Genomic DNA, 21,723 nt, shown 5'->3' on the forward strand with positions numbered 1-21,723 from the left:
TAAGACTTGTCGAATAATTAATCAGGGAGGTGTATATATTTCTAGTGACTGTGTTTGAACTTGCTTGACATATTAGTGCCAGTGTATCTTTACAAGTGTGTTTTTAAATAAATAATTATATACTTTTATACCCAAGCTCTGGTCAGTGTTTGCTTGTGCTACTGTATTTTTGTACCTAATGTGTATACTCTATATACTGGCAAACTCTTCTTGAGAGAAGTCTGACTGCTCAGCCACAGCTACCAGGTAAATCTGGGTGGTGCGGACTGCTACCAATTGGTTTACTGCCAACACCTGTAGTCTTAAGCTTTTTGCAGTGGTCCCTAAGGGAACTGCACAGGTTTCGGCCTAACAATCAGGATAGCAGCCTTTGTGGAACAGTGGTCTCTTGGCCTGGTGATGAATTGAAGCACATGGCCAGACACAGGAAGCCCAACGCCCACCACATCCCAAACACAGTACGAGGACCACGAGCGCGGGGGGGGTGGGTCTGAAGTTGTCGTAGCAGTGTGGCAGTCACCGCAGAATACCAAAGAGGACCACCTGGAGGTGAGGGCCTCCTATTAAGGGGTGTGCGCCCACCTTTGAGGGACATTGTAACACAGCCAGGACCCAATAGCCCTGGCACCCCCCCCGAAAGGGTGGAATAGTAGAGGGGCATGCGAAGGACTACAAACGGTGTGCTGCACACAAGCGAGGAAAGCACACCCTCCCCGTCCACGGTGGAGCTTTGAGGGGGCTTTGGAGGAGGGGAGCGAAGCGGAATGCGGTTTGACCCAGCGCAGTGTTCTGTTCCCATGCGCACCCTGTAGAAAGTGGACAGTCCCACGCCAGTGGACAGTGCGCTTGTAAAATAGCCGTGGGGAACGTATCTGGAGGCGGGATAGCCTGCTGTGGATGAACGGCTAGTGAGGGCTACCATATTACAACCCATTGTAAGGGCAGAACCCTAGGCTGGGTAGCTGATCTAAATTGCAACACTAAAATATTAGCTAACTCACCTTGTGGTTGGTCGGACCACAACGTCATCACGTTCGAAATCCTAGACTCCAAACCCCCTTCCGCAAAGGACACCATAGCCCTGCCTTCACTAACCAGGAATAATCGGTTAATATCACTAGAAAGCATTCTTCCCCTAATTCTTCCTATTACCCAACAACATATGCCTTCGGATTCTGACCCTGCCGCTATCGTAGAACTTTATAACCAGACCCTCTGAGATGCGCTGGACCAATTTGCCCCTCTCAAACTAAGGAAAGCTGAACCTGCAGCACATCTTAATAAATGGTTCACCCCTCGGCGTAAAGAAAATGCTCAAGGAACGCAATGTCCCATATGCCATCTTATTCCCTGCACGGCTCAAACTCACCCATAAGGGCAAACTGTACTTTTTCACCGTCCCTGACAAGGCGGTGAAATTCATCGAGATGCAAATACAGCTTCAGGGTTCTGGAGACGGCTGTGTTGATGATAATTGATTACGAATGGCACGGATTGAAGACATTTATTGAACTTGTTAACTTAATCTGCAATGCGTCACTGGTAAGGTTGCTCTGTTCACTGTAACGGTCTGGCTCCCGGCAGCGCACGCCTGGGGCGGGTGTGGACCACAAAATGTCGGCGTTGGCCATTTACCTCTCCCCCTACCCGGGTCTGAGCGCTCCCAAAAAGTCTCCCTGTATCATTGGTCGATCTGGGGGGTGGTGGCTGGTCCGCGCAATCTGTTAACTAAGGTGGCGCGCCCCACTCAGGGCACGCTGGCTCACGGCATGCCCTATAAGGTTGATTACATTGGGACTATTTACACCGCCGCCCACTATAGGGTTGCGCTTGCTTGGGAGCCGGACATCTCACCGGGTGCTGCTTGCGCCTGCGATGAATCACGTCTCTGCAGTTCTTACGAGCTACAGCATTAATGTGCACATCCTTATTGGCGTGTTAGTGAGGCACTCCACAGAGCTAATCTTGCATTGTTTTGTTGTCCTACCGCAATTTCTGTCATCCTGTTGTTCAAATGCAGGTCTTTAATCTCTCTGCGATAAGCCCCGTTCCTCATATATGGGACATAGGGATGAACACTATTTGACTGTTGAAACTGTCTTGGTTTGTTTCGGAACCGCGGGCGGGGCCTGCGTCATGTGTCCGCCACCACTGTTCATTTTGCAACAGAGCCATTTGGCTCCAAGCGTGCTAGCGCACGGCAACGGCGCACCCCATTGCGATTGCACTGTCTTTTTTCAAACCTTTGGTACGTGTTGGCCCCAGATGGGCCTCAGGGCAGTTTAGGCCAGGTTGGTGACGGCCCAACTGCGCGCAGTTAAGGGTGGGCGATGTTTACACTGCTGATCCATGGTTAGTGGTGAGGGTGGGAAAGTGGTGGTTTTTCAAAAAGGCACACAAGGTTTCGCGGCGCGCTTACTGAAGGGCCACATGCACACTTGCTGTTCCAACTCTGGGAGCTCATACCATCACTGGAGCTGGGATGTTCACTGAAGAACAAGTTACTTCTTACCTTGTAACGTTCTTTCGACGGGATGTTCTTCCAACGTATTCCTCATCTTAGATATCTCCTTCCAGCTCTGCTGGCCTCGGAAATTTTTTTCTCTAGAGGGCGCTGCGCGTCGACGTCCTCCGAGTCCCTCGACAGCCGCCGTATCGACGTCGACGTCATCCTGCCTATAAAGGCCGCGCGCAGCGTCCCTTGCTCAGTTCCGTTTTTTTGTAGCCCGCAATAATACTTTCTGGACTAGACTAATCACCCTGAAGGAGCGTAAGCTGCAACAACACGGGAAGTAGAACTGCGGGGATGGATGGGAGGGTCGATGAGGAATACGTCGGAGGAACATCCTGTCGAAAGAACGTTACAAGGTAAGAAGTAACTTTTCTTCGAAGGGATTGTGTCCTCCGACGTATTCCTCATCTTAGATAGGCTCCCATAGCAGTATTCTATTATTGGAGGAGGGAGTACTGACTTCACGCTGTCTTCTATTGATGAATAGAATGCAGTACAGCCCTTCCAAACCTAGTCTCTTGACTGGAGGAGGAATCCAAATTGTAAAAACGTGTAAAGGTATGGACAGACGACCATGTAGCGGCCGCACAGATGTCTTTAACCGGCACGCCTCTTTTGAGGGCCGATGAAGCTGCAATACCTCTGGTCGAATGAGCCCTAAGGTTTTGAGGGGGCTCTTTCCCTGCCAGTTTATAACATTCCAGAATGGCTAGAATGATCCATCTGGAAATGGTCTGCTTAGTTATTGGTAACCCCAGCTTGTGACCTGTGTAACCTAAAAACAGCTGGTCTGCCTGTCTTATCCTGGCTAGTCTACTGATGTAAAAACTTAAAGCCCTTCTAGGGTCTAGCCTGTGTAACCTCTCTTCCTCTTTCCCCGGGTGAGGAGGAGGATAGAAAGATGGTAGGGTAATCTTCTGAGTGATATGGAATTCAGAAACCACCTTTGGGAGGAAATTAGGCTTCACTTGCAGGACAACTTTGTCTTTGTGAAATATTGTGTGAGGGGGTTTACAAGAAAGAGCTTGTAATTCGCTCACCCTTCTAGCAGATGTAAGTGCTATTAATAAAACAGTTTTAAGGGTAAGGAATCTTGACGAACAAGAATGGAGTGGTTCGAAAGGTGTGCCCATCAGGAAAGTTAGTACTAAGTTTAAATCCCAAAGGGGAACTTGGAATGGTCTTGGGGGATAAACATTGGTTAACCCCTTTAGAAACTGTATTACCAAGGGTAATTTGAAATAGGATGGTTCTTCCGCAGTGCGCTTAAAGATGGATAGCGCTGCGAGATAGCCCTTAATGGTGCCAACTTGAAGGCCTGAATTCGCCAAATATAGAAGGAAGGACAAAACCATTGGTGTACCACATGAAAAAGGGTCGATATTCTGTTCTCTACACCAGCTGCAAAATCTGTTCCAACGGCAGCGGTATAAAGACTTTGTTGCTGGCCTCCTTGCCGAAAGCAACACCTCCATAACATCATCAGGGAGGTCCCAATCCTTGTACCTCAACCTTTCAGAAGCCAAGCGTGAAGGTTGAGGGTTTTGATGTCTGGATGGAGAACCTGACCTCCCTTCTGTGAGAGTAGGTTCTCTCTGAGTGGAAGTCGAATTGGAGGGCAGATGGACAAGTCTAGAAGGTCTGGGTACCACGTTCTCCTGGCCCAATCCGGGGCAATTAGGATCATGGTTCTCCGGAATCTTCTCAACCTCCTGATCATTTGAGGAATGACAGGGACCGGTGGGAACGCGTACAGAAGCGGAAACTCCCAGTCCACTATGAACTATTTTACCCTTTTTTTATACTTACCTGAACCCACAAATACATATAAATAAATAAATAAATAATTCGAGATTTTTTTTTCTCGAGATTTTGGTTTCGATATTTTTGTGATTCGATATTTTGTTTTCGTTTTTTTGACCGACCACCGTTATATACCTTGGGGTGCAGATATCTCTCACTAAACCCACCTTGCTTGCCGATAATTACTCAGCTGTAGCACGAACAGTTGAGACCAAAATTTCACGATGGCGCACTCTTCTGTTGTCCGTTGCTGGCCGACTATCTCTTATTAAAATGATCTTGCTCCCCAAGCTCTTATACACCTTTTGTAATATACCCATATGGCCTGGGAGGGCTTATTTCACTAAATTGCATACGCTTTGTGCACAATTCCTTTGGCACTCCGGTGCAGTATGCAACAAGTGGACTGACATGGCACTTTCATACAAACGGGGTGGTATTGCTGCTCTGGACCTAGCACTATACTGGATCGCGGCCCAGGCCCAGCATGCTACTCATTGGTACACTGGGTCCCCAGTGTGCCCACATGTCAAATTGGATCGGCTTGCGTCTGCTGGTATCAACTTAATGTCCCTAATACTACATCAACACTATGCATCTGATTCCCCCATCGACCCCATTGCTGCGACTCTGTATGCCTGGTCACGTCTGCTATACTCGACGAGTGGGCCCTCCCCATATTACAAATGGCTTCCCGTATGGGCCTTCCCTGGCCTGGAGCCCACGCTGGATACCGCTTTGGCCCGACATGGGGGTGCACTGGGTTATCGGGCGCTATCCGACTTCTATCACAAAGGCAAATTCATAGATCCCCAAACTTGGAGACTGGGGCACACCAGATCCCCCCTAGAGACTCTTCAATACTACAGGGCGCGTGCCGCGTTCCGCACCATGTGGCCCTCCTTTCCTGATGAGCCCCCAGATAACCCGGCAATAGCATATATCGCTAACTCGGGCAGTGCACAGGGCATCGTCTCTTCACTGTATCAAATCCTACAAGACATCATCCCCACTCCGGCTCTCGAGGCACGCGACGGATGGTCGGCTGAACTGGGCCTAGAAATACCTGATGAGTTGTGGGAGGATATGTGCTGCCACACCCAAAAAGTCTCCCTCAACTTCCGTTTTCGTGCCATGCTATATAAACTTCTTAATAGGCTCTACTACACCCCACGCAGGACTTCGGGGTTTGCTCGCTCTGAGGTGCACCTCTGCCCGCGTTGCAAGGCAGTGAATGCTGACCACTTACATATGTTCTGGACCTTTAACAAATTGTCCGATTTTTGGGACGGTGTTCTAAATACACTAAGTGCAGTAACTGCAACTGTAATTGACTCCGATCCTTTGGCAGTTCTGTTTGGGGTCTGGAGGACTGATGTAACTAAGCGCCTGAAAAAGTTTTTGAATATAAGTTGCATGATTGCCAAAAAATGTATACTCCAGAGCTGGAAGCGCTCCTCCCCACCGGCCTCTCAGAAATGGCTGGGTATGCTCACGTAGTCACGGAACTGTGAGGAGGAATACCTGACTATGCTGCCCGCCCAATCTCGCCCCAGGAACATCTGGAGCGAATTTAATACATATCTCAACAACCAAAGTGAGAACACGCCCGGATCTGGCTTGTCTCCAGTCTCCATCCATGCATCGTGATCTCTTTTGTGTCCTTCTTTATTTGGTGATGCTCTGTAACCACTGTTGGAACTATATATTGTAATCATTATGATGTTCTAAGCTATGCCTGGTTTATATGCGTGTTGCCTTGAAGTTTGTGCCTTCTGAACCTCTGCCGACAAAAATAAAAAGTTTAAAAAAAATAAAAATAAATGGTTCACCCCTGAACTGAAATCATTACGCAAATAAAAAAGAGATGCAGAAAAATCCCGGAAAAAAAAACTCATCACTAAATAAGAAAACATTTGTAAATGCTGCCACCTCCTACAAAACCACCATCTTAGAAACCAAAAAAGAAAGTTATTACAACAGAATCTCCAATGCTAAATCCAATACGAAGGAGCTCTTCACTATCTTGAAAGAATTGGAATCGCTCATTAAACCACCTGACTCTTGCACGAAAGACGCCCTGTGGTGCCCTTGGATCCAGCCTATGTAGCCTCTATTCCTCTTTCCCTGGATGGGGAGGAGGATAGAATGAAGGTAAGGTTATTTTCTGAGTGATGTGGAACTCAAGAGACCACCTTTGGGAGGAAATTAGGCTTCACTTGTAAAACAACTTTGTCTTTGTGAAAAACTGTATGAGGAGGTTTGCAAGATAGACCTTGTAATTCGCTCACTCTTCTGGCAGATGATAGAGCCACTAGGAAGACTGTTTTAAGGGTGAGAAATCTTAATGAACAAGAATGGAGTGGTTCAAAGGGAGTACCCATCAGAAAATTTAAGACTAGATTTAAGTCCCACAAGGAAACTTGGAACGGCCTTGGGGGATAGACATTAGTTAACCCTTTCAGAAATTGGATTACTAGAGGTAATTTGAAATATGATGGCTCCTCCACAGCGCGCTTAAAGATTGACAGCACTGCGAGATAGCCCTTGATCGTACCAACTTGAAGACCTGAATTCGCCAAATAGAGCAAAAAAGATAACACCATTGGTGTACTACATGAAAAGGGTTTGATATTCTTTCCTCTACACAAGTTGCAAAATCTATTCCAACGGCAGCGGTATAAAGTCTTTGTTGCTGGCCTTCTGGCTGAAAGCAACACCTCCATGACGTCATCCCGGAGGTCCCAATTCTTGTACCTCAACCTTTCAGAAACCAAGCGTGAAGGTTGAGGGTTCTGATGTCTGGATGGAGATCCAGACCTCCCTTCTGCGAGAGAAGATCCTCTTTTTGCAGAAGACGAATCGGAGGGCAGATGGACATGTCCAGAAGGTCCGGGTACCACGTTCTCCTGGCCCAATCCAGTACAATCAGGATCATAGTCTTCCGGAATCTTCTCAACCTCCTGATCAACTGAGGAATGACAGGGACTGGAGGAAACGCGTATAGAAGTGGAAGCTCCCAGTCTACTACGAACGCGTCCCCTAGAGATCCTCTCGAGGGAAATTCCCTTGAACAAAACTGATCGCACTTCCTGTTGATACTGGTGGCGAACCCCAGTGAGGGGTTCCCCAAAGGGCAGAGGTCTCTTGAAGGACTTCCTGAGCTAGCTCCCACTTGTGGGAGACTGTGCCCTGCCTGCTCAGAGTGTCCGCTGTCAAGTTCTTCTCTCCGGCTAAGTGAACTGCCGATAGAGAGATTCCTTCTTGAATTGCTCAAAACCAGAGCTGCATCGCCTCCCTGCACAGTGGCAGTGATCCTACGCCTCCTCTTTTGTTGAGGTACTGCATGGCCACTGTGTTGTTTGTCATTATTAGGACATTCTTCCCCTGTACAGATGGCAGAAAAGACTTCAGCGCTAGTCTGATTGCTCTCAGCTCCAACAGGATGGAGACCAACGATCGCTGATGGTCAAGTTGTTGGCATGGGCTCCCCACCCTGTTTGTGAGGCATCCGTGACTACTGTTATCTCCGGCCATGGTTGCCAAAAGTGTTCTCCTTTCAAGATTTTCTCCCGACAGGCCCACCACTGAAGGTCTCGAGCCACTCTGTCCGGGACTTGAAGGAGATCTGACATTGTTCCTGAGAATTGCGACCATTCGGTTCTTAGTGCCCACTGGAGGGATCTCATGCTCAGGCGAGCCTCTGGCACTAGGAAGATGCAGGATGCCATGAGGCCTAGTAACCTCAAAAAGTCGAAAGCTGGTAGATGTTAGGCATTTTGAAACATGGTGACCACCTGTAGAATATCTTGAGCCCTCACCTCTGGTGGCGAGGCTTTCCCCAGGGAAGTGTCCAGGACTGCTCCAATGAAATGGAGCCTCTGTGATGGTATCATCTGAGACTTCTTTAAGTTGAGGGAGAAGCCCAGCTTGTGAAGGAAGTGGCAGACATAATCTAGCTGGATCTGAGCTTGTTCCAAAGATACTGCTCTGATCAACCAATCGTCTAGGTAGGGGTAGACGTGGATCCCTTCCCTCCTTAGACTTGCAGCCACTACAGACATTAGCTTGGTGAAGACCCTCGGGCGGAGGTCAACCCAAATGGCAGGACTCGAAATTGATAGTGATAGTTGCCAATTGCGAACCGCAGGTATTTCCTGTGTTTGAGATGGATTGGCACATGGAAATAAGCATCCTGAAGGTCCAGAGATACCAACCAGTCCTGAAGCTGGAGGGCCTGGAGGATCTGAGAAAGGGTTACCATCTTGAATTTGTCTTTCCTGAGGAATTTGTTCAATTCCCTCAAGTCCAAGGTAGGTCTCAGTCCTCCGTCCTTCTTTGGTACTAGGAAGTAGGGAGAATACCAACCCTTGTTCCTCTCCGCTACAGGTACCGGTTCTATGGCACCTTTCTCTAGCAGGTCTACAATCTCCTGCATAAAGAGCGGGTCTGGAAACTTCAAAGAGTTGCTCCCCGGTGGATGACTCTGAGGGGTATGTAGGAAGGGCAGGCAGTAATCTTGGGCAACTGTTTCCAATGCCCAAGCATCTGACGTAATAGCCTGCCATTGTGCCAGATGTTGAGTTAACGTGCCCCCTACTGGTGTCTTGTGAGGGGAGATCTCAGAGGGGTTTAGAAGCGGCTGACGCAGATGCCGAGGGTAAAGCGGCACCTGCTACTGCAGTTTTTGTACCTTTTCCCCGAACACCACGGGTGAATCGTTTCTGGCCCCTTTGAGCTGGCTGTCCTCTGCCTTTTCCGAATGCGGCGTAAAGGCGAAAGGACCTACCCCTTCAGGAGGTTCCTGACGGGGCGATTCGGAGTCTGTCGGATTGCAGCCCCAAGAGATTTTGCTGCTGCCTTTGATGTTTGTAACTTCTCCAGGCTGTCATCAGCCTTCTTACCAAATAAAGAAGTGCCGTCAAAGGGCATGTTCAAAAGTCTGGCTTGTACATCTGGGGCAAAACCAGACTTCTGCAACCACGCAAATCTGTGGATTGTGGTACTTGCTGCCATGGCCCTGCTGATACTGTCAGCAGAATCAATGCCAGTTTGAAGGGACTCGCACATTGCATCTTTCCCATCTTTGATGATGTTTAAAAATGCTGCCCTTTCCTCTCCTTCCGGGAGACAGTCAGCTGCAGATGAAGCACAGTCCCAAAGTGTATGGCTGAATCTTACAAGCGTGCAAGTGGCGTTAAGCACCATGCTACATGCCGAAAATACTTTTTTTGACATAGCATCAAAGCTTTTATCTTCCCTGTCCTGTGTAATAGTAGGGTATGCAGATCTACTATTTGATGAAGTTGCTGCTTGTACAACCAAACTCTCTGGAGTTGGATGTTTGCTCAAGTATTAAGGATCTGTAGCAGATACCCTGTATTTGGCAGATAATTTCTTGTTAACTGCAGGGGTAACTTCAGGGGTTTCGCAATTAGCAGACATCTTTCTTTGCAAGGAACAACATGATCTTCCTGTGGACCTTTAACTAAAATGTCAGTAAGGTCATCCTGGTGAAAAGAAGGTGTAGGTGTAGACCACCCCATGAATTCTATTATTCTTGCCATCAGAACCCTATAAGGGGTCTTAGCATGCTCCCCAGGGTCTGGTTTAGCTAACTCTACTTCTGGAGAAGTATCTAAACCACTTGCTTCATGTAAAGAGTCTTGAAGATCTTTTAACCTGTTCTCTTCAGAGATAAATTCCTCTGGTATAGGTGTTGTGGTCCTTTGTAAACCAAAAGGTCTCTCATGGTCGGAATCCTCCCCTTCCTCATATATAGAAGACAAAGCTCTGAAGTAATCAGACCTAGGGTATGGTTTAAAACCCATTTCTAGAGCAGAGGGGGCCAAATTAGTTGTCACCGGTTGCGATAACGTCAAAGTTGTCGACCTGGAAGTCAAAGGCTTCGACAAACCTGAAAAGGGCGTCGAAAAAGTTAGAAGAGGCCTCGAAGTACTCGAGAGGATCAGAATCCTACTCGGAGTCGTCGAGGTTGTCGAAGGCATCCTCGAGGTAATGGTCGAGGTCCTCGACACCTCTACTGTCTGAGATGTAGTGACAGTTGTAGGTCTGTCTTTTATCGGCATCGACATAGGCGTTGAAGACGGTGTCGATGCAACCGATTTATGCGTCGACGAACCCTTCGGCAAAGGCGTTGATGTCGCAGATTTATGAGTCGAAGAAACCTTTGACGATGGCGGCGATGACGCAGATTTACTGCCTTTACTCGAGAGTTCATGACGCTCTTGAGTAGTTTCTTTCGCCGGGTGCAACGACTCGCAGCGTTTTGATTTTTCGGGTCTTTCACCCAGGGTATCACCTTTAGCTATCTCCGAGGTGGTCCAGGCCTCTTTCTCGAAGACGCCAAGCATTTTCTTACAGAATTCCTCCCACTTAGCTGGAAAGCTGTGTTTCGTGGGGCAGGTGACCCTTTCCGGGGAGACAGAAGAAGACGAAGAAGAGGGAGATCTACGACGCCTCTTCTTAGAGTGTTTCGATCTCGAAGACTGATGGGAACCGCTTTGAGACCTTGAACGGGAATGTTTCCTGTGACGGCGAGGAGACGAATGTGTCGACTCTGCAGAAGAAACTTTCGAGGGAGTAGGAGTTTTAAGAGTCTTACCTCTTTCAAGCTTCCCCTTACGCTCCATCAAGGCTTTCGCCGTCATGGACATACAGTCCTCGCATTCCGAACAGTGATACTCCGATCCCAGGCACCACAAACAGATCCTGTGAGGATCCGTCAACGACATTTTCTTCCCACAATCACAACACTTTTTGAAGCCGGACCGTGGGGTCGATGGTTTGGATGAGGAAGCCATCGAATAAAGATGATATCTTCGAAGAATACGTTGAATCTTCTTGAAGAAAGAACTGAGCAACACGATTCCGAGGTCCACGAAGCGCAGAAAAACCTAACTGAACAACGGTCGCTGCGCGAGTCCATTTATACGCACAATGACGTTGGCTGTCGAGGGACACCAGCTCGAGGGACATCAACGCGCAGCGCCCTCTACTGAAAACATTTCGGAGGCCAGCAAGCTGGGATGTAATCTATCAAGATAAGGAATATGTCGAAGGACACAATCCCTTTGAAATACAGGGATGGATGGCCAATCAGGGCCTTTGTCTCAATGATGACAAAACCGAGATTCGCCTCATTGACTCCAAACTAAAACTTAGAAAACTAGGCCCTAGTTACACTTCATTCACTATCGATGGCAACATCATCAAAGTAGACAAAGTAGCTAAGACCTTAGGATTCTGCCTTAAACCTCCAAAGACAAATCAATTGTACAGCCTCCTCTACGGCCAACACCTCAAAACTGATAAACGCGTGCTGACCATTCCTGAATACCAACAGCTGTCCTACCCTCGCTCGTGCCCTGATAATGTCCAAATTGGACTACTGTCACACCTACTACTTAGCCACCAGTCAAAAGAATTTGCACAAACTACAAGTACTGCAAAACAATGCTCTTAGGGCGGCCCTCATCATTCCTAGATCTAGCCACATTTCTCAATTTAGAGTAAATTCCAACTGGCTCCCGATTAAAGATAGGATTACCTTTAGAACACTCATGATCACTCACAAGTGCCTCAACAATTCAGCCCCAAAGTATCTAATGAACAAAATATCTAGAAAAGAAGCCTCTATACCTACAAGATCCACGTACGCTCTAAATGTCCCGTCCTTTAAACTCAACAAAGCAGGAGGAACCAGTTTCCCGGTCTTAGCAGCCAAAACTTGGAATAAACTTCCCCCCACACTCAGATCTGATTGTGTGTTCCTTTCATTCCGGAACAAAATCAAATGCTGGTTATTTTCACTCTCTAACTAATAACCAGCCCGCTATCCCGTGACTTACTGACCCTTTCTATTCTCTCGACGGCGCCTACTGGTTACATATCCTTACTCTAGGCCCTTCAGCCAACCACTTCCCTTCACATAGGCACTACTGTATAATACGTCCTGCCGGTATAATACTGTATATATTTATAAATGCCTATTACGGTCTATATGCCAATGTATAATAACCACGTGTATCATACTGTATCTTACCTTGTAACATGTACTTTAAGAAAAGCGCCCAGATACCTTCGGGCTTGGTGCGCTATACAAGCAAATAAAACAAACAAACAAAACAAATTGGAACTCTCAATGTGAAGGGCTTAAACCAACCGACTATGTTGGATGTGATGTTCCTTCAAGAGACAAAATTCTGCAAGGGGAAGGAAAGACAGATCCTAGGTGGTTCTCTGGGCCGGGTATACTGGGGGTCGGGCCATCTGAGAAAGGCGGGGGTTGGCAGGGGGTTGGTATCCTACTAAACAGAGTATGGAAGTTTGAGGTATCTAGGGTATGGTCAGATGCGGAGGGGAGGGCCCTTTTGGTCTCGGGGACCTTCAGAAATGGGAGCTTTACATTTTCTACGCTATATGCCCCAACCAAGGCCAAATGAGATTTTTGAAGCATACTCGCTCAAAAATGATGGTGGAAAGCTCGGGGCACCATTATTGGAGGGGATTTTAACATGTGGGCGGATGTGAATCTGGACAGGCAAGGGTTGCAGGATAGAGATCACGGCAAGGTGAGGCCAGGCTACAGGGATATTCAAGGGACTCTTAAAATATACGGACTGAGGGATATGTGGTGCCATTTCCATCCACAGCAGAGGGGATACACTTTCTACTCCCCACCCCACGGGACCTTTACTAGAATCAACTAAATCTATGCCTCAAGGGATCTCTGGGAGGAAGCGTTGAACTCAGAGATCTCCCCTGACGTTGTGTTGGGATCACGATATGGTCACATTGGACCTGGGATGGGCAGGTATGGGCCAGAGGGGTTCCAAATGGAGATGTAATGAATCCCTATGGAAGAACCCGCTTTTCCGTGGGGAGATGACTAGGGAGGTCGAGGAATTTTTTGTCATAACCACATAGGAGAGGTAGATATAAGGACAGCATGGGAAGCGGGGAAGGCTACCTGGAGGGGGGTACTGATCAGGAAGGGCGCGCAAAAAGAAAGGGAGCAGGGCCTAATTGAGAGGAAGCTACGAGAGGAGATATTCCACCTAGACAAAAGAGCACAGGCGAGCTGTGATGGGAGGGAGGACAGTATTAGGGAAGCCAGAGGGAAGAGGGAAGAACTGCGACTTCTCGAGGAGGGCAAGATTATACGCAACCTGCAATTCCTCAAGCAGAAATATTATGAGAAAGGAGAGAAGGCTGACGTGCTCTTGGCTGCAAGATTAAGGGGACAGAGGGCGGAAAGGTGGGTGAAGGAGATTGAGGGGGAGGGGGGTAGCGACCGATATCATCCACGGAGGGGATCCAGGAGGAATTGGCTTCCTTTTATGAGACGCTGTATAAATCAGAGCGCGCCCCGGAGGAGGGTGGGATAGCAGAGTACTTGGCCGATATTCCCCTGCCCCGACTGAGGGAGGAGGAATCAGTCTTGTTGACGGCTCCTATAACTGCGAAAGAAATCAGGAAGGTGATAGGGAGAATGCCCAGTGGTAGGGCCCTGGAGGAGGATGGGTTCACTGCAGTTTTTTATAAGACGTTTGTAAAGGCACTGGTCCCATTTATGACGGAAATGTTCAACGTGATAATGAAGACGGGGAAGGCCTGGGATCTTTCTCCAGGGCTTCGATCTCGATGATTCCCAAAGAAGGGAAGGACCCCAAAAGATGTGGCACATACCGGTCAATCTCCCTACTCAATATTGATGCTAAGATATACACCCGGGTGCTGGCGGCGAGGTTGGAGGACCATATGCTGCGTTTGATCCATCTGGATTAGGTGGGTTTTTTCAAGGTCAAGCAGGGGGCGGATACAATGAGGATAACTCTGTACCTGATACATGAGGCCAGTGGAGTTAACAGGGAGGATCCCTATCTGCTTTCATTTGATGCCGAAGAGGCGGTCCTGATTACATTTGGCATTGGGGACGACATCTTACTGGGGATCTTGGTGGTGTACACTTCCCCTAGCGCCTGTGTGGCTGTAAACAGGTGTTTTCCCATTGGTTCCGACTGGGCAGGGGGACTAGACAGGGGTGTCCTTTCTCTCCCTGTCTGTTCGCACTTTCATTGGAACCTCTTGCACAGAGATTAGAGAGGATAGCATAGTTGAGGGATTTTGAGTGGGAGGGGTTGAATATACGGTAGCCCTCTATGCTGATGATATGTTGCTCCATGTAGTAAACCCCCTAACGTTTGTACCGGAAGTGGTCTAACAGATAGAGAAATTGGGCACCCTGGCTAGAATTAAGAACAATAAGTCGAAATCATTTATTTTCCCATTGGATAGAGACAGAGACGGTGAGATCGAAAGGTTCACTCCCCTGGGGATGCAGGATAGCTCTGGGACGGTGAGATACTTGGGGGAACACCCTCACTGGGGAACTGGGGGGACTTTTTGAGGCCATTTTCCCCGCCTGTTTTCCGCGATAAAGTCGGACTTAATGAAGTGGAGCAAGCTTACAGTATCATGGTTGGGACGACCCAATGCAATGAAAATGGTTGTCCTCCCGAAGCTCCTATACCTATTCTAAATGCTCAGGATCCGCATCCCAAACTCCTTGCTTCAAGAGGTGAAGTACTCCTTATTGAGATTTCTTTGGCAGGTGAAGAAGGCCCGGATAGCATGGGAGGTTTTGGTTCTACCTAAGGAGCGAGTGGGGGTTGGCCTCCCGTATGTGAAACGATATTATCAGGCTGCCCAACTTAATTGGTATCACATATTTGGGCCCAAGGAGATCTCCAATGGATTGCGCTGGACAACCAACATCTTTGACCTGCTACGGTCGGTGAGTGGTTATGGGTGCCGAAAGGTCAAATCCCTCATAGGATTAGGGAGCATCCAATAATGGGGACCATCTGGAAGATTTGGAGAAAGGGTGCAGAAATGAAGGGAGTTACAGCCTGCCCCTCCCCGGTGGGACACCTGTGGGTACCAGGAGTTAGAGGCGCAATCCCAAATCCAACGAGATTTCAGGCCTGGTTTGAAGCAGGGTTGGAAAGAATAGGCCAGCTGTGGAGGGGGGACACATTTATGGATATTTTGGAACTGGAGGAGGTCCTGGGAATAGGGAAACTGTTGGTCTTGCTTTACTTACAATTGAAGGGGATGATTGCGGAAAGGGCCTGGAGTGATCAAATAAGGCAGGACCTCACACCCTTTGCAAAACATCTGGACAAGTAGTGTGGCGACGAAGGGACTGATCTCTGCCATGTATGGAGCACTAGTCGAAGCAGGAGAGGGGTCCATGGATAAGTTGTGGGTGAAGTGGGAAAGGGACCTTGAGGAGGAGATAGAACTCGCCACGTGAGGGACTCTCTGTGAGGGAGCCTCGCACACATCCATTTCGGCCCAATATAAGCAGCATGGTATAAAACACCTACACAGGTGGCAATATGACCCAGTCAGGAGCTCTAAAATGGATCAGGATGTTAGCCCTCTGTGTTGACAAGGGTGTGGACAGAGGGCCGATAATTGGCATGTGTAATGGGGATGCCCGAGGGTCCGGTTCTATTGGGACAAGGTCTTTTGCTGGATTAAGGAAGTGGAGTGAATTAACAGAGCTGCATCTCCCCTGCTAGTCTTGTTTGGGATGGAGCGGCAGGGAGGGCACCTCTGTAGGGTGCCTAAGCTGGCATTGGGCCTACTTTTAGCAGCGAGAGCATGCCTCGCCACGAAATGGAAATGTGCTTGCACACCAGATAAAGAGGAATGGGTCAATGTTGCAAGGAATCTATAAGTGATGAGGCGGATAACGGCGGGTCTCCATGGACAGAGGGTATAATGGAGATGGAATGGGGAGGCTTTGCTGACAAATATCTGAGGCGAGAGGAAGATCATTGTGATGCTCGAGCTAAAACATGGCACTGGTGCGCAGTGCATTTTGGGGGCACTCAGAGCCATAATGGATATTTATCCATGCCTCAGTGGAAAGCTGCACTTGCTTTGCGAAACAACATGTTTTCAACATTATTCGCTGCTGGGCCTGGAATTCAGGCCTTCTCAGCCAAGGACACAACGCTGGGAAAGCTAAGATCCGCAGGTGCCGGCTCGTACCTGATAACAAGGTTTGTTGTGGTTTGCTATGCCCGCGCCAAGGTTTTGAGATGAGTTATAGAACAGTTTTCCATGGCGTTCTTAGGAGAGGGAAGCGCTTTGCTCCTTGAGGTTACTGTCGGTTGACCCAGCTGGCAACCAACGGTCACTCATCAATGCGCAAGCGCCATTGCCAGAAGGTTCGAGAAATTGCCACCCCTTTTTGAGATGTGCATATATGCGGAACCCCTCAACAGTCAGACGGGATAAGCACAAAGACCTCAGTCGGAGGGGGGACGCCTTGTTCCGACATATCTGTGGGCTGTTGTGCTCTCGGCCTGGCTGTTCCCGGGGTCTTCCAGCCGCTTCTGGCGAGATGAGGGATTCAGTTACGCCCATGGTGATGTATTCCTGCTAACCTACTATCTTTCTGTGATTTATTCCTGTGTTATCACTTACTGCTTGTGTATGTCTAATTATGAATAAACAGCCGTATAAGTGCTACTTACTCTCTAAGTGTGCATGTGGTTGTAAGTCATTGTGTCGTCTACTTGCGTTCAAAGTATTGGCTCTGCAACTGCACTGGTGATAAATGACTGTCCGTGCACTCTGGGCGAGCAATACAATCATGGGGAAGGGGACGGAACTGGGACGGACTGAGAGGGAGGCATGTTCTTTTAGTAGGGGCTGAAGGGGGGAGAAAGGCCGGCAGGCTCTTGGCCTGCATTCGGGTCGGTTCTGAAAGAGATGGTCTGAGGGGGGGCTGGGCGTGCAATAGTAGTGTCATTAGTAGTCACAAAGAAGGAAGGATTTTTTGAGGAATTTAGGAGGGGAGATGGTACCAGGTGGTGGAAAAGGGGGGGTTGGGGAGGGAAGTGGAGTTATTAATTGTTGTCTTACGAGAGAGGAAGGCGGGGCATACGCCCTTTCATGATGGGTTAAAGTTGATGTGATTATATGCCTAGCAAATTTATGTTGATACCTGTTAAAACTATTAATTTGAAGAAAAAAATGAACAGGGGCCTTTTGGAGTATAGAGTCCTCTTTGGTGCATTATCGCGGCTGCAAAAGCAGCGAGGGACAAAGCATCCAAAAAAGGTAAAAAAAGGTCAGACCTTACCTACCGCCACCAGCCTGTTCAGAGGAAGCCAGGAAAGTAGCGAAAATGCTACTTAGAACAAAGTGAAGGGATCACAAAGCGTCCACACTGCACTTCATGGAAGATGGCTTATGCTGCAAACGGTAAAACACAAAGTCATAAAAGGGGGAGAACCACTCCTGCATTGGTGGGTCCAAAGACACTTTGAAAAAGGGTCCCTAGACACATAAGGAGGGTGGTGCTGCCATCGGAAAGCATGGAGCCAACACTAAGGGAAGAGCTTGCCCACACTAGAACCTTATAGGAAAGGTCCAGTTGTCCCAGAACAAAAGTAAATGCAGGAGGTGAGTGAGATTGTCTTCACAGTCTATAAACAAATCCTAGAGTGTCCAGTAGTAGTGCTAGGCGGCTCATGACAGAGAGTAAGATTTGCTAAAAGAAAATCTTCCCAACCACTATCTTCAACATTATCGGTGGTGGCAGTCCATGCACGGGATTGGCAGGATTAGGGGCCAAAGGGAAGAAAGCCAATGAAAACCCAGAGTCTATCCTGGTGTTTGCCTCACAAGGATAGACATTTTAGAACAAACCCATAATGTAACGTGGAATGACCTCACATCTAGCCAACGCAGGCCAAGCCAAAAAAGTAAAAAAACTGTCAACATGTTCATAAAATAGTGGTTTACCGATTAATTCTTTTGTAATAGTTTCACCCCCAATAACTTTACCCACAATGACAGTTCCTGAATCCCTTACCGGTGTCCACGGGTGACGATGACACCATTTTCAGTGGAGAATGCATCTGATGGCAGCCCCTGGATGTTCCAGTCCCGTACAGTAGTCGGTTTGGAGAGGAAGAGTGCAAAGGAGAACTGCGGCGAGTGGGGCACAGCAAACTCATGAAGCTGGAAGCAGTGCAAAGAAGAAAGGTATATTAATCTCCTGCAGGAGAGGGAGACACTGCTATAAAGAAACATCTCATTGCTTCAAGCGCAAGCGCAGAGTCCCTTTTCCACTATATTCAGGAGAGATGCTGGCCAGAGGTTGGGGTAGACCACATGCCAAATATACATACAGGTTATTCAGCCAGTTAAACATACTTTCTTGTGTGCTTAATCTTTAATGGATTAGGCGTTCAGATTTTGCAAATCTTTCAAAGATATGAAAGGAAATGGTGGTGGCTGTGAGTGTGTTAATGAAATGATGAAGACTGTAATAGATTGTTAATGCAAACGACCTAAGAGTTATGACATAGAAAGTCTTAATATGGATGTGGATAGTGACACTCAATACTGGAGTTCCAATGTTGATAGCTTAGACAATAGTGTTGGGAATGAGAGCTGATACAGGATATTAACTTAACATGATGAAGAGCGTCTGTGAGGGGTAGGGATGTGGAGTGCCTATATGGAAGCAGTAATTCTGAGACCTCATATCAGCTTGATGATGTCCAAAGGCTATGTAATATTGAATTAATGTATAGTTCACTCCCTCGTTCTCCCAACCATTCCCTCTTTTCTTCTCTACTAGGAGGAAGGACATCAAGAAGCTAAGTACTTAGAACTATATTCCAATACCATCAGTGAAAAGCAAACAGGAAAAGAAAAGGCAATCGGGTATCATGGACTCCGCTTGAAGTCCCCTTTAGGGTGAAACTCTTTGCATGTCTAAGCAGGCTTTTTACAAGTGCCAGTTCCTGGGCTATGTGGTTAGACTTACCTCTCTTATCCAGATCTCTGAAACAAGCTCATCCCGGTACATGGAGAGAAAAGGGCCCATGTAAGAGAGGAATGCAGCTGCCAGCAGACAATCTCCCACCAGATAGCCAAGGTCCTCCTCAAGACCCTAGACAAACACAAATGCCACTTGTCATGATGCAACCAAAATAGAACCATTACAGCACTTGCAGTAAGAAGATCACTTATGCCACACAGTAATTGCCACCATTAAGTCAACTATCGAGGCAGGATTGTGTGTGTATGTCGAGTTGTGAATTATTTGGAACTCTAAATAGCTGATGTCCTAACATTTGCTTGCTACCATGTTAGCTTCTTTTAAATGGTATCCTGTCGATAGCAGGTAACTGGGAAACAGCAGCCAACTGACTATATGTGGACGAGGCAGTAAATTAGATACATTTATTTATTTGGAGATATTTTCAGGCAGGTCCTTAAATGGGTTAGAGGGAAATCGAACCATGAGGACTGTGTACTTAGAAGCTCACAGGAGGCCACGGTGGAGCGTAGAAAATAAGCAGTTGCACCATTCCAAAGTGTTAATGTGTTGTTAACAGGAAAAACAAATATTTGAAATTCACGCACTGTGGGAAAAATGCATACAAAGGCGTGACACCTTTTTGGTACTTTTCTCCATGCAGCACAAAACAAACAGGAGAACAACAATGTTATGAAATACAACTTACGAAGATAGTTTCAAGTTTGATGTATTTGAAATCCCATCACAATTACCTTTTGGGGGACAGCAGTATAGTAAGTGCATGCTTGGTGACATCACTGGTCCTCACTGTTCAGTAGTTTCACTCACAATGCACGCACTACTCGAGTATGGTTTAAATGTCCCCTAGACTAAGTTCCCAGAGCCCATACACAGGATCTCTCACTCCAGGCTTCTGCAGAGGAACAATCCCTAGACCCTCGACCAATCTGGAACAATTATGCATGCATGAATGCTTTGATTTAGCATGCTGTTCAAGCAAGCATATAAAAAGGCTGCACCCAAAAAGGATGGACAACAGGAGCAGTTCTCCTTTTTGACCGCTTGGTTGAAAGGCAGGAGCTTCAGAAGGAAGGAGAGCCAATAGACAAAAAAGAACCTGGGACGGCAGAACTGCTTTTGTCGATGATTAATGGATGCTTGATACATTCCCTACATTTCCCAGAATGCAGCATCACAACTCTCTTTACCAATTTGAGGTATACTTCTCATCATTCCATCGGTATTTGTGTTTATTTATTTATTCATGAAGCACTAACACACAAGCACCTAACACGAAAATACATGCTACAAAATCATGAACAAAATGGCATTTAAAAAGTCGACGAAAGAAGACTATTTTGAGTCTAGTGGGAGAAAACAAGAAGAGTAGAGGAAGAGCCATGGGCGTAGGACATGGGGGGAGTTGGGGGGCAAATCCCCCCCCACAATCCTAAGTGGGGGGGATACAATGATATTTATGCCCTCCAGTTTGTGTGTCCTGGAGTCAGTCTGCTCTGCAGCAGCATGTGCCATGTGCACTGATGCGTGCAAACTTCAGACTCTGAAGTTTGCACGCAGCAGGCGAGGGCCCGCCAGGTTGATTCCATCTGAATCTGATTCCATTCAACAACAGAGGGGAGGGGGAGGAGAACGACGCAGGACCACGAGCAAGAGTTGTTGACAACAACTCTTGCTTGTGTGTTCCCCTCCTCCCCCCATCCCCGGGGAATACCGCACGTGCCAGCCCATCCCTGCCAGCCTGAGGTGAGACAATTAGACTGCTCCCTGCCTCCTGCTGTGATGGCGATGCCCATCACGACTCACTCGACGTGTCGGTGTCTCAAAGAGTGAACAATTATCACCTGGCCCCTTATAACTACCAGCTGCTGCACCTCCACGGTCCTCCAAGGTATTCTTCCTTTCTGTCCCTGCTCACTGAACTGCCTCGTGTTACAACCACTTGCTTCCCTGCTCTCTGGTTTAGACGCTAGTGATCCTGTGTCCTTTTCCCTTCCTCTCACCTGCCTTCTCTCTTCCCGCTGCCTTCTTCCTTCATGTCATTGCGTTTTGGTAAATAATTCTGGAAGTTTTCTAACAACTCTATAGCCATATTATGCATTTAGTTTCTGTGCTTTTTAGAAATTCGAATCCTGATTTATTTCTAACACTTCCTGTTGTTAGAAACACACAAAGCAGGATCAAAATGTATTGAAACGGAAGGAAAAAAACAGGTACAAAACATGCCAAAATGCTCAAAATGCATTCAAAAGATAAAATCCAGCCTGTAAATTAGAAGGAAGGATTACCAACTCTTGATAGGCCTAGAGATGAAAATATTTGCTCCAACAGACACATAAGTGATCAGAATGCATTGAAAAATCCATTATTCAACATACAGCCGTAAACTACTAGTGATGAATAAAACGTATTGAAACGTTCCAAAGACCAACAAAAACGGCCTCAAAATACACCCTTCCCTTGCGTTTTGGTAAATGCAAATTCTGGTGGATTCCCATTTTGTATTGGG

At 47.5% G+C, this 21,723-nt stretch overlaps 1 protein-coding gene across 1 annotated transcript in view; it reads right to left on the reverse strand.

Annotated features, from left to right (window-relative positions):
- DNAH2 (dynein axonemal heavy chain 2) overlaps positions 1 to 21,723 on the reverse strand; it is a 3,498,763-nt gene that overhangs the window by 653,802 nt on the left and 2,823,238 nt on the right. Inside the window, exons 67-68 of the mRNA XM_069646273.1 lie at positions 19,200 to 19,325; positions 18,237 to 18,385 (exon numbers count right to left, since the gene is read on the reverse strand). Of these exons, the coding sequence (XP_069502374.1) occupies positions 18,237 to 18,385; positions 19,200 to 19,325 (275 nt within the window). The remainder of the gene's footprint in view (positions 1 to 18,236; positions 18,386 to 19,199; positions 19,326 to 21,723) is intronic.

Source organism: Ambystoma mexicanum, chromosome 1p, assembly GCF_040938575.1.
Source record: "Ambystoma mexicanum isolate Mex_15411 chromosome 1p, UKY_AmexF1_1, whole genome shotgun sequence".
Taxonomy (NCBI): Eukaryota; Metazoa; Chordata; class Amphibia; order Caudata; family Ambystomatidae; genus Ambystoma; species Ambystoma mexicanum.